Source organism: Pseudophryne corroboree, chromosome 4, assembly GCF_028390025.1.
Source record: "Pseudophryne corroboree isolate aPseCor3 chromosome 4, aPseCor3.hap2, whole genome shotgun sequence".
Lineage (NCBI taxonomy): Eukaryota > Metazoa > Chordata > Amphibia > Anura > Myobatrachidae > Pseudophryne > Pseudophryne corroboree.
In genome coordinates, this window is record NC_086447.1 from 879648348 (window position 1) to 879661853 (window position 13506).

Here is a 13506-nt window from a genome sequence, read left to right on the forward strand (position 1 = left end):
AAAAAATGAAAATCTTGCTACTCACAGTCCAGATAATGTCGACGCGTTTCGGTCGTGAGACCTTTGTCAAGACATATCTGGACTGTGAGGAGACTGGGTATTTATAAGGCCACTGTCCTATCTGTGAGTAGCAGGAAGTGATGCCATCAATTAGCCAACTTCCTGTTCCTTGATTTCATTAATCATAACATTATAAGCAAAAGTCACAAAACATATAAAAAACATTACAGTTAGTATGATATTATTAAAAGCATATCCATAGAATACATATATTCTGCACAGAAGCATTCATTCCTAGACGATCGCGCTGGCTGCGCTTGGCCTTGTGGGATTCGTAGTTTTTTCCGCATCTAATTAGAGGTCCATATATGGTGTTTCCGCCGGAACCGGAAGCGGAAATGACGTCACGGACACTCGCGTCAATGCTATTTTCTCAGTGCATCCTGGTCTTGGTAGTTTGATGTCCCGGACTCAATGGATCACTGTGTACCATAACGATATAGTGTTTCCGCCGTAGCCGGAAATGACGTCTCGGCCGCTCATGTCAGCGCAATTGTCCCAATGCATTCTGGTCTCTGTAGTTTAATGTTCCGGACTCAATAGATAACTGTGTATCATAACAGTAAAAAAGAACATTTAGGAGAGGATACAAAGATCGATCGCCGCATTATGGCAATATATATATATATTTTTTGAAAACCATATAGTAAAACAATATCATATATTAGTGATTAATAGGACATTAATAACATCAGTTGAGAAATAAAGATAACAAAAAATAGTTAAAATAGTGAAAATAGGGCTTAAAAACCGCTCCTTAATGGAATACTTCCCGGTCTTATTTGTAAACATGTGGTATTAACAACCCTCATACAGCCTCTAATTCATGTTATTTTCAAATATATATATTAGGGTGTTCCTGGTTGTATCATATCTAAGATATGTTTATAAGAACCATTTAAGCTCAAAGTCACTGTTGAGCCCTGTTGGAATAAGAGTGTTATATGTGAAGATAGCCTTCATTTCTGCTTTGGCAAGTTGAGACAGTGTGTCCCTGTACCTGATGTTATTTTTGATGTGTTTAATTCCATAAAAGCCCACGATGTTAGAAATTGCACAATTGTGGACCTTTTTAAAATGTAGTGAAAGCGAATGGGTCTCTAGACCTTTTCTAATATTTCTTATATGTTCGCCCATCCTCACTTTTAAGTCTCTCGTGGTTCTTCCGATGTAAAAAAGGGAGCAGGAGCATTTGATAGCATAAACTACGTTTTTAGTATGACAAGTGATAAAATCTATGATTTTCACTTCAGTGTCGTTTATGCAAATGCTTTCGATCTTATTATGTCCCTCACTAATAATATTTTTACAACCTTGACATCCCCCACACCTGTAAAAACCTTTTGAGGTGATCCTTGATAAAGGTTGCACTGAGGGAAAACTGCTAGAGACAAGTTTGGATTTCAAATTTGGTGCTCTACGATATATGTGGATAGGTTTTTCTGGAACAAGGGTGCCTATGACAGGGTCTTTCCGTAAGAGATCCCAATGTTTCCTGAATACCCCTTCGATCATACGGTGTTGAGAGGTGAATCCAGTGATGAATGCCCAGTCGAATTTGGAATCCTTTTTTGGGTCCAAATCGCTGTTGGTTTTTTTCTCAAGAAGGCTCTCTCTGTTAATGTCCTTAATTTTGGCTTTGGCAGTATCGATCTTGTCTCGATCATACCCACATGCCACAAATTTTTCTGTCATGGCATGTGCCTGTATTTCAAAAACTTTATTATCAGTACAGTTACGTTTAAGACGTTTAAATTGACCTGTAGGAATTGAGTTCAACCAGTTGTTGTGGTGACAACTGGTAGCCTCAATGAAAGTGCCAGAATCCGTTGGTTTGGAGTATGTTCTGGTGTGGATTGTATTGTCTTCTATGTAGACTGTTATGTCCAGAAAGTTAATACTTATATTGCTATTTTCAAAAGTGAGTTTAATATTTAAATATTAAACTCACTTTTGAAAATAGCAATATAAGTATTAACTTTCTGGACATAACAGTCTACATAGAAGACAATATAATCCACACCAGAACATACTCCAAACCAACGGATTCTGGCACTTTCATTGAGGCTACCAGTTGTCACCACAACAACTGGTTGAACTCAATTCCTACAGGTCAATTTAAACGTCTTAAACGTAACTGTACTGATAATAAAGTTTTTGAAATACAGGCACATGCCATGACAGAAAAATTTGTGGCATGTGGGTATGATCGAGACAAGATCGATACTGCCAAAGCCAAAATTAAGGACATTAACAGAGAGAGCCTTCTTGAGAAAAAAACCAACAGCGATTTGGACCCAAAAAAGGATTCCAAATTCGACTGGGCATTCATCACTGGATTCACCTCTCAACACCGTATGATCGAAGGGGTATTCAGGAAACATTGGGATCTCTTACGGAAAGACCCTGTCATAGGCACACTTGTTCCAGAAAAACCTATCCACATATATCGTAGAGCACCAAATTTGAAATCCAAACTTGTCTCTAGCAGTTTTCCCTCAGTGCAACCTTTATCAAGGATCACCTCAAAAGGTTTTTACAGGTGTGGGGGATGTCAAGGTTGTAAAAATATTATTAGTGAGGGACATAATAAGATCGAAAGCATTTGCATAAACGACACTGAAGTGAAAATCATAGATTTTATCACTTGTCATACTAAAAACGTAGTTTATGCTATCAAATGCTCCTGCTCCCTTTTTTACATCGGAAGAACCACGAGAGACTTAAAAGTGAGGATGGGCGAACATATAAGAAATATTAGAAAAGGTCTAGAGACCCATTCGCTTTCACTACATTTTAAAAAGGTCCACAATTGTGCAATTTCTAACATCGTGGGCTTTTATGGAATTAAACACATCAAAAATAACATCAGGTACAGGGACACACTGTCTCAACTTGCCAAAGCAGAAATGAAGGCTATCTTCACATATAACACTCTTATTCCAACAGGGCTCAACAGTGACTTTGAGCTTAAATGGTTCTTATAAACATATCTTAGATATGATACAACCAGGAACACCCTAATATATATATTTGAAAATAACATGAATTAGAGGCTGTATGAGGGTTGTTAATACCACATGTTTACAAATAAGACCGGGAAGTATTCCATTAAGGAGCGGTTTTTAAGCCCTATTTTCACTATTTTAACTATTTTTTGTTATCTTTATTTCTCAACTGATGTTATTAATGTCCTATTAATCACTAATATATGATATTGTTTTACTATATGGTTTTCAAAAAATATATATATATATTGCCATAATGCGGCGATCGATCTTTGTATCCTCTCCTAAATGTTCTTTTTTACTGTTATGATACACAGTTATCTATTGAGTCCGGAACATTAAACTACAGAGACCAGAATGCATTGGGACAATTGCGCTGACATGAGCGGCCGAGACGTCATTTCCGGCTACGGCGGAAACACTATATCGTTATGGTACACAGTGATCCATTGAGTCCGGGACATCAAACTACCAAGACCAGGATGCACTGAGAAAATAGCATTGACGCGAGTGTCCGTGACGTCATTTCCGCTTCCGGTTCCGGCGGAAACACCATATATGGACCTCTAATTAGATGCGGAAAACTACGAATCCCACAAGGCCAAGCGCAGCCAGCGCGATCGTCTAGGAATGAATGCTTCAGTGCAGAATATATGTATTCTATGGATATGCTTTTAATAATATCATACTAACTGTAATGTTTTTTATATGTTTTGTGACTTTTGCTTATAATGTTATGATTAATGAAATCAAGGAACAGGAAGTTGGCTAATTGATGGCATCACTTCCTGCTACTCACAGATAGGACAGTGGCCTTATAAATACCCAGTCTCCTCACAGTCCAGATATGTCTTGACAAAGGTCTCACGACCGAAACGCGTCGACATTATCTGGACTGTGAGTAGCAAGATTTTCATTTTTTCCTCTTTTAAGTATTTTTCCCTTTTTATATCTTATCCCTTTTTTTCGGATATTTGAATATAATTTTATGGACATTCATTGTTTTATATTGAACTTGGATTTTTCGCGTATCTGAAAAACCTGGTGTTCTGTCAGATTGGAATAAAGTACAATTTTTTGGATTTTTTGGGATATTTTATTTGGAATTTCCTCTGGAGAATTTGCACATATTTCTTTTGTGTGAATTTGTTCACTATTACACACTGATTGGAGAGAGGTTTTTTGAGCCCACAAAAGATACCTTGATAGGATTCATCTATTCCACTGCAACGTGAGTCTGGGTACGCCTACATTTGAGTGTCATGGTGTGAAAGATACTGTTATAGGAACGTGTGCCATCTATCCAGTGTGAGTTGGGGTACGCCTGTTTACAGCAATCCATCCTAGATTAAGCCTTTACTTTATGGTTTATGACAGTCTTCATATGAAAGATACCTTTATGGGCTTATTATTACCCTCTTGTTGATGTAAGTGGGGTACGTTAAACACGATTGTCCCACGTAACACTGGTACCTTCTATCCTGTGCATTCTTTTGGTTTGAAACAATATCACACATTGCTTGTCATTATTTCCTCTTCTCTGCATATCTGCGAGTCATTAAACCAAAGCACTGAAGTCTATTGACAGCACCATTACGGAATAAAGAAACCTTGATAGGATTACAGCTCTCCGTGCCAGTGTGAGTTGGGGTACGCTTTATTTTTTTGAAGAAAACTGAATGTAAAAGATACCTTTCAAGGAGTGCCCTCTACTTCCTTCGTGTGAGTTTTGGGTACGCCTGTGTTTTATTAAACCACCACAACACAGTGTCTGGTTGTCTGGATGCAGTTAACATCATTATACTAAAAGATACCTTTATGGATACACCCACATTCACCTTATTGTGAGTGGGGTACGCAAGATATCTGTGGAGCATCTTTCTTACCACGATCATTCTTCATTTGTTTGTCAGTTTTTGACTATTAGAAATACTACACATTATATGCTATCTTTTTCTTCCACATGTTTGAATAATTACGGTACAATACAACCGGACGAGATTACAATACAAGGCGGGAACCAATTCTGAGGCCATCCCATCTCCAAAAAGGAACGTATTGTACAAATCAACTATTTTTTAAGCGCCTAGGACGCAATCTGGTGTCTATTTGTTGTGTAAAATATCTGTGTTTCATAAATGTGGTGGCATTTATTTTGACACCAGAAGTGTACAGGCGGCTTTGCGCCCAGGGGACTTGCTTGACTTTTTCTTGTCTTTAAGAGAGCCACCTAGATTGCACCCTTCTCGGCCGGGCACAAAAACCTAACTGAGGCTTGGAGGAGGGTCATAGGGGGAGAAGCCAGTACACACCATGTGATCCTAAAAGCTTGCTTTTGTGCCCTGTCTCCTGCGGAGCCGCTATTCCCCATGGTCCTGACGGAGTCCCCAGCATCCACTAGGACGTTAGAGAAAATAATTTTCTTATTGTCCCAACAACCTTCATGTCATCTATCACTAAGACCTCTTAATAAAGCAACAATCAATTCTTGGGGAGGATTCTTGGTATTTATTTTTTCTAATTTCTTTAACTAATCAGTGGGTGTAAAGTAGAAGGACATTACCTGTCTGTCTGGTAACACCATGGAAATAGTTCTAAACTGAATCTTCAGGTTCTGGGGTAGCTCCTGACAAGCAGCATTCCCTGGGTTCTATGGAAAACAACAGTATGTGTGAGCCCAGGCCAGAGGATCACCCCAGTAATATTTTCAGAACTGATAAAATAAAAATGTGGGAGAAATTTACCAGTGTTAAAAAGATAGCAAATTCTGGATTTGGGTGAACAATACCCCCATCACTAAACAGAAATTGCTTTGTACTTTTTTTTCGTGCTGTTAACACAATATAAATTTGCTGCGCAGCCACTGACATCACAGGGAACTCAACACGGTGGAATTCATCAAAGACTCCCCAGGATCCTGACTGTGCAAGACCTACCAACAGAAGAGAAAATACAATTTACAAGGCTGCAGCTACTGTAATCTATACTTTCCTTGAAAAACTTCAAACTTCACTGAGAGACACACCTATATTATTAGCATAGCCACACCCATTTCTGGGTCCGCACTTCAGGGCACCAACGCCAGTAGTGAGACATGCTTATCTGTGAAATTATACCAGGCCCATCTAATTGCATTACTTATGCTTACATTTGCATGTGGTAGTCAAGGATTGTCGAATATGATGTTTAAAGTTGAAGACAGAGGCTGTTTGTATCTAATGAAATGTAATTTGTAATTTTATTTTGCATTTATGTCTGTATTTAATTGTATTTTACATAGTAAATACGACTTTCACACTTGCCTGGCATGGTAGCATCAGATGCGACCATGCCTGGAAGTGCTTTATCGGACCTGGTCGCACAAGATGCGACCAGTCAGATAAACTGTGTTAGCAGCGGCAAGGAAGGGAAACTTTCCTCCACTGCTGCTCCCAAGAGGGACTGGAAGGTTCCTCTGCCTCCCTGCACCCTCCCCTACTGATTGCCGTGCTGCCGATCACTGCTGATTGGTCAGCATGGCAGCCCCCCCCCCCCCTCCAGCGACTGCAGACAACAGCAGCCGCTGGGAAAGTGTAAAATAACCCCCCCAAGCCCCCCCTGTGTACCTGGAGGCTGTCCTGGCTTTCAAAATTAAAGCTGCGATGTTTCCAATGTTCCGATGGTCACACTGTTTCCTATCGATGTTACGATGTTTTGGGGGGGAAATATTTTGGGGGAAAATGTTTTTTTTTTCTTTTTTTAACTAAAATCATTTTGGATAGAGTTAAATTCATGTTTCTCAATTTTTGAGCGGTTTTTGGAAAGAAAAATCATCAGTTAAGTGGTTAATAAGAACACTGTTGAAACACTTCATTACAGTACTGTATTGTGCATAAATAGGCTACTGGCAAGCTACATCTACACTGTACGTTTATGTTCCTCCTATGCATATGCTACTGTCAGTTACACCTGTTCTCCTGATGTAAACCTGGTACCTATTTATGTTACGGTTACAAAATTGAAACTCTTTACCTTTGCACTTCTCATGTATAAATCATCCAACTCTACATGATCCCCCTATAAGCTTCAAAGCTTAATTTGACAGAATATATCCTAAAGTAGGACAGTAATTATTGTATACTAGGTGATTCATCGCACCCTACGGGCGCTCTTCACACTGTCATGAGGGTCTATGCCCCCTTAACCCTTGCACGCTCTTGTGGCGTGCAATAGTTGTATTATATGGAGTATTACCTCTAATCATAATTGTCTGAGTGGTTCAATATTACACGGACAAAGGGCGTGCGATGGTTAAGGGGTCGTAGCCCCTTGCAACAGCGCACACAGGGCCTGATGAATCACCTAGTAGGTGCTGTGGTTGGGGGAGTGGCGGGTTTGGGAGGAGACGCGGATGGGGGAGGGGGGCTGGGGGTGGGAGAGGGATTGTTGTGGGAGTGGTGCGGGTGGGGGAGGGGCTGGTGCGGTGGCAGGAGAGTGGCGGGTGGGGGGCCGGAGCCACTGCGGGTACGGGGGTGCCGCGGATGGGGTGGATGCAGGGGTGCTGCGGGTGGGGGACGGGGTCCGGAGCCACCGTGAGTGGTGGAAGGGGTGTGTGCGGGAACTGCGGGTGCGGCCCGGAGGTACTGCGAGTGGGGTAGGTGCGGGTAATGCTTCTCCTGCTTCTCCGCCTGTCAGCAGCTAAGCTGCTGTCCTCCCTTTGGCAGTGGCTCTCCCGGAGACTCGCACAGCAGCCAATCACTATTGTTAGTGCCGGTGTCCCAACCAGGGCCGTAACTACCTAGGGGCCAGCGGTGCGCCGCACACAGCGCAAATGCGCTGAGGGCGCAGCCGCTGCCATCTCTCCTTGCCGGCACTCACTGAAATAGATGTTACCAGCGGGGCTTCCAGCTTCAGTAAGCTGTTTGCAGGGCAGCATCAGGTGGCCGGCGATACTGCTGCTGTCAGTGCTGTGTGTCCTGTGTGTGCTCGGGGATAGTTATTGTTGTCCCTCACTCCCTCTGCTGGCTGCTGGTCCCGGAGTCCCTCCTCTGATTGGTGCCCAGGGTAAGCTGCTTTTTGTCCTGCTGGGCTCAGTCAGTCAGTGTCAGGCAAACGCGTTAAAACCTTGTCCACCCTGGGCGAGGATTCCCACCTTAACCTGTCCTGTGCCGGGAAAGGATACGCCATAAGAATTCTCTTGGGAATCTGCAGTTTCTTGTATGGAGTTTCCCAAGCTTTTTCAAACAACTCATTCAGCTCATGAGATGGGGGAAAGGTTACCTCAGGTTTCTTTTCCTTAAACATGCATTCCCTTGTGTCAGGGACAGAGGGGTCATCTGTGATATGCAAAACAACTTTTATAGCAATAATCATATAATGAATACTTTTGGCTACCCTTGGGTGTAACCTCGCATCATCGTAATCGACAATGGAGTCAGAATCCGTGTCGGTATCAGTGTCTGCTACTTGGGACAGTGGACGTTTCTGAGACCCTGAAGGGCCCTGTGACACAGTTAAAGCCATGGATTGACTCCCTGTTCTATCCCTGGACTCTGCTTTGTCCAATCTCTTATGTAATAAAGACACATTTGCATTTAAAACATTCCACATATCCAACCAATCAGGTGTCTGCGTTTCCGACGGAGACACCACAATCATCTGCTCCACCTCCTCCTTAGATGAGCCTTCCGCTTCAGACATGCCGACACACACGTACCGACACCCCCACACACTCAGGGATATATCTATATGGAGACAGTCCCCCAATAAGGCCGTTTGGAGAGACAGAGAGAGAGTATGCCAGCACACACCCAGCGCCACCGGACACCGGAATAAAAACCCAGTAGTACAGCGCTTTTATATAAATATATATAATTACACTCACTGCGCAAATTAAATGTGCCCCCCCCTCTTTTTTGCCCTCTGTAACCGTGTTCAGCAGGGGAGAGTCCGGGGAGCCAGCTTCTCTGTAGTGTGCTGTGGAGAAAATGGCGCTGGTTAGTGCTGGAGGACCAAGCTCCGCCCCCTCAGCGGTGGGCTTCGGTCCCGCTCAAATTATTTATACTGGCGGGGCGTTTTCAATATACCGCCTCTGCCGTATCTAATCTCTACTTGAGGTTAATATTGCTGCCCAGGGCGACCCCCTGCGCCCTGCACCCTACAGTGCCCGCTGTGTGTGTATGTGTGGGAGCAATGGCGTGCAGCGTTACCTCAGTGAAGATCTGAAGTCTTCTGCCGCCTTTGAAGTCTTCTTTCTTCTTAAAACTCACCCGGCTTCAATCTTCCGGCTCTGTGAGGAGGACAGCGGCGCGGCTCCGGGACGAACGGCAAGGGTGAGATCTGCGTTCCGACCCTCTGGAGCTAATGGTGTCCAGTAGCCTAAGAAGCAGATCCTATCATTTAAGTAGGTCTGCTTCTCTCCCCTCAGTCCCACGATGCAGGGAGCCTGTTGCCAGCAGAGCTCCCTGAAAATAAAAAACCTAACAAAAATCTTTTTCATAGAAACTCAGGAGAGATCCCCTGCAGTGCACCCAGTCTCCTCTGGGCACAGGATCTAACTGAGGTCTGGAGGAGGGGCATTGAGGGAGGAGCCAGTGCACACCCATTCTAAAGTCTTTGGAGTGCCGTGTCTCCTGCGGAGCCCGTCTATACCCCATGGTCCTTACGGAGGCCCCAGCATCCTCTAGGACGTAAGAGAAAAATAGCCTGCGTGCGACCAGGTCAGAATTAGGCCCAATGTCACAATAAAAATTGTTATACAAAAAAAAAAGCACAAGGTACCCTTTATATCACTAGTGGATTTGCGTACTACAGCAATCACAAAAAGACGCTAATCTGAGAAAAAAGGCAAAAGAACAGCGGCCAATATGACCAAGCCACAGAATGCATTCCGCCATGCAGCATTGTGCATATTGGGGGTAATTCCAAGTTGATCGCAGCAGGAAATTTTTTAGCAGTTGGGCAAAACCATGTGCACTGCAGGGGAGGCAGATATAACATGTGCAGAGAGAGATAGATTTGGTGTGGTGAGTTCATTCTGCAATCTAATTTGCAGTGTAAAAATAAAGCAGCCAGTATTTACCATGCACAGAAACAAAATAACCCACCCAAATCTAGCTCTCTCTGCAAATGTTATATCTGCCCCCCCTGCAGTGCACATGGTTTTGCCCAACTGCTAAAAAAATTTCCTGCTGCGATCAACTTGGAATTACCCCCATTAACACTATCATGATTGCAAACAAAGTGCACGTATTAAGTCACCACTACAAGTCTGTTGGTGTGCAACTGCGATGAGGAAAAGATGGTCTGCGGTGTGAAGAACAGTATGAAGCTGGACATCCATGGCATGGAGTCTAAATTGCGTCAGATATCTTGCGCCATATGGTGCAACAATGCCAGGTAAATGAGGACACATCTGTACTGGGTCTTTTTATTCGGATATAATATTAGCTAAGATGTATTTTTATTTATAACAAGTTGGTGTAATATTATTTAGTAGTTCTGTCAATGTGATTTTTTTGTTTCACATATTATTCTATTTTTCTTATGCTTAAGTTAAGATGTTATCTGCAGCTGCTCATTTATACAGGTACTTTCAGTGTTCTTGAGGTGAGATTCACATGGACCCAAAAGTAATAGCCTGCAATTTGCAGGCACCTGTGTGATTTCAGAGCTATAGGGACTGATTCTGAGTAGGAGCAAAGAAAAAGAAAAAATAGCAAGTAACTCTGCACCATGGTAAAGCCATGTTGCACTGCAGGGAGGCAGATGTAACCTGTGCAGAGATTGATGAGGAGTGTGTATACTGCCTACTATGTATGTCTCTTATGCGGGAGAAGCCCGGTGAAGAGACACTGCTAGCTACTTCGGCAAAATGCCGTAACTTGCAAGTCCATGGTGAAGAGGTGGTGCTAAATGATGTGATTTCACGTCATTTAGCCACACCCCGTCAACTGGGAGCCACAATTTCAGCTTTTGTCTCTCCATTTTGCCCACCTAACTAGGAATCAGGGGAAGGGGATGCAGGAGGGGTGCAAACTCTTCCAGGGGTGAGGAGGACTATACAAAAATTAGTTTCTACTGCAACTTCAGGGAGGGCAGGCAAGTATGGGTGTGTTCAAACTCAGATCTACACTGCAGTGTAAAAATAAAGCTGTTCAGCATTTGTGGGCTACATGCACAAGCAGACAGCATTTACCCTGCATTCAAAAATATAAATGTCCCCCTTGCACTGCAATATGATTTGCTTCAGGTGCACACTTGCTTTACTCACACCTCAGAATCAGCCCCATAGATGCTACATATAAAGCATCAATTAATTTCAGGCAAAACCAACCAGGTCCATGAAAGAAAATAGTGGAAACAATCTGTACAGTACCTTTACATATTCTTTCTAAACCTCTGAAATCCATCTGATCAGAACAGTTGAACACCACAACATATTTCCCTAATGCTTTTCCCATATCCTTTAAGATTTCAGTCTTTCCAGTGCCAGCAGGTCCTGCGGGAGCTCCAACCATATTCATTCCTATAGCTTGGGCTAATGAAATGTAGCACCTGCCAAAGATAAAAAGGTACAATCAAAGAAATAAAACAATTGTGGCAATTACTATCAACCTAGGCGTATACTAGAGATGAGCGGGTTCGGTTTCTCTGAATCCGAACCTGCCAGAACTTCATGTTTTTTTTCACGGGTCCGAGCGACTCGGATCTTCCCGCCTTGCTCGGTTAACCCGAGCGCGCCCGAACGTCATCATGACGCTGTCGGATTCTCGCGAGGCTCGGATTCTATCGCGAGACTCGGATTCTATATAAGGAGCCGCGCGTCGCCGCCATTTTCACACGTGCATTGAGATTGATAGGGAGAGGACGTGGCTGGCGTCCTCTCCGTTTAGAATAGATTAGAGAGACACTTGATTTACTAATTTTGGGGAGCATTAGGAGTACTCAGTACAGTGCAGAGTTTGCTGATAGTGACCAGTGACCACCAGTTTTATTTATAATCCGTTCTCTGCCTGAAAAAAGCGATACACAGCACACAGTGACTCAGTCACATACCATATCTGTGTGCACTGCTCAGGCTCAGGCCAGTGTGCTGCATCATCTATTATCTATATATAATATTATATATATCTGTCTGACTGCTCAGCTCACACAGCTTATAATTGTGGGGGAGACTGGGGAGCACTACTGCAGTGCCAGTTATAGGTTATAGCAGGAGCCAGGAGTACATAATATATTATATAGTGAGTGACCACCAGACACACAGTGCAGTTTATTTAATATATCCGTTCTCTGCCTGAAAAAAGCGATACACACAGTGACTCAGTCAGTCACATACCATATCTGTGTGCACTGCTCAGGCTCAGGCCAGTGTGCTGCATCATCTATATATATTATATATCTGTCTGACTGCTCAGCTCACACAGCTTATAATTGTGGGGGAGACTGGGGAGCACTACTGCAGTGCCAGTTATAGGTTATAGCAGGAGCCAGGAGTACATAATATTATATTAAAATTAAACAGTGCACACTTTTGCTGCAGGAGTGCCACTGCCAGTGTGACTAGTGACCAGTGACCTGACCACCAGTATATATAATATTAGTAGTATACTATCTCTTTATCAACCAGTCTATATTAGCAGCAGACACAGTACAGTGCGGTAGTTCACGGCTGTGGCTACCTCTGTGTCGGCACTCGGCAGCCCGTCCATAATTGTATATACCACCTAACCGTGGTTTTTTTTTCTTTCTTTATACATACATACTAGTTACGAGTATACTATCTCTTTATCAACCAGTCTATATATTAGCAGCAGACACAGTACAGTGCGGTAGTTCACGGCTGTGGCTACCTCTGTGTCGGCACTCGGCAGCCCGTCCATAATTGTATATACCACCTAACCGTGGTTTTTTTTTCTTTCTTTATACATACATACTAGTTACGAGTATACTATCTCTTTATCAACCAGTCTATATATTAGCAGCAGACACAGTACAGTGCGGTAGTTCACGGCTGTGGCTACCTCTGTGTCGGCACTCGGCAGCCCGTCCATAATTGTATATACCACCTAACCGTGGTTTTTTTTTCTTTCTTTATACATACATACTAGTTACGAGTATACTATCTCTTTATCAACCAGTCTATATTAGCAGCAGACACAGTACAGTGCGGTAGTTCACGGCTGTGGCTACCTCTGTGTCGGCACTCGGCAGCCCGTCCATAATTGTATATACCACCTAACCGTGGTTTTTTTTTCTTTCTTTATACATACATACTAGTTACGAGTATACTATCTCTTTATCAACCAGTCTATATATTAGCAGCAGACACAGTACAGTGCGGTAGTTCACGGCTGTGGCTACCTCTGTGTCGGCACTCGGCAGCCCGTCCATAATTGTATATACCACCTAACCGTGGTTTTTTTTTCTTTCTTTATACATACATACTAGTTACGAG

The 13506-nt window shown here is 43.0% G+C and overlaps 1 protein-coding gene across 1 annotated transcript in view; it reads right to left on the reverse strand.

The window, feature by feature from the left end:
* Positions 1–13506, reverse strand: part of DNAH8 (dynein axonemal heavy chain 8) — a 1853457-nt gene that overhangs the window by 721311 nt on the left and 1118640 nt on the right. Inside the window, exons 44-46 of the mRNA XM_063918852.1 lie at positions 11425–11603; positions 5813–6000; positions 5632–5718 (exon numbers count right to left, since the gene is read on the reverse strand). Of these exons, the coding sequence (XP_063774922.1) occupies positions 5632–5718; positions 5813–6000; positions 11425–11603 (454 nt within the window). The remainder of the gene's footprint in view (positions 1–5631; positions 5719–5812; positions 6001–11424; positions 11604–13506) is intronic.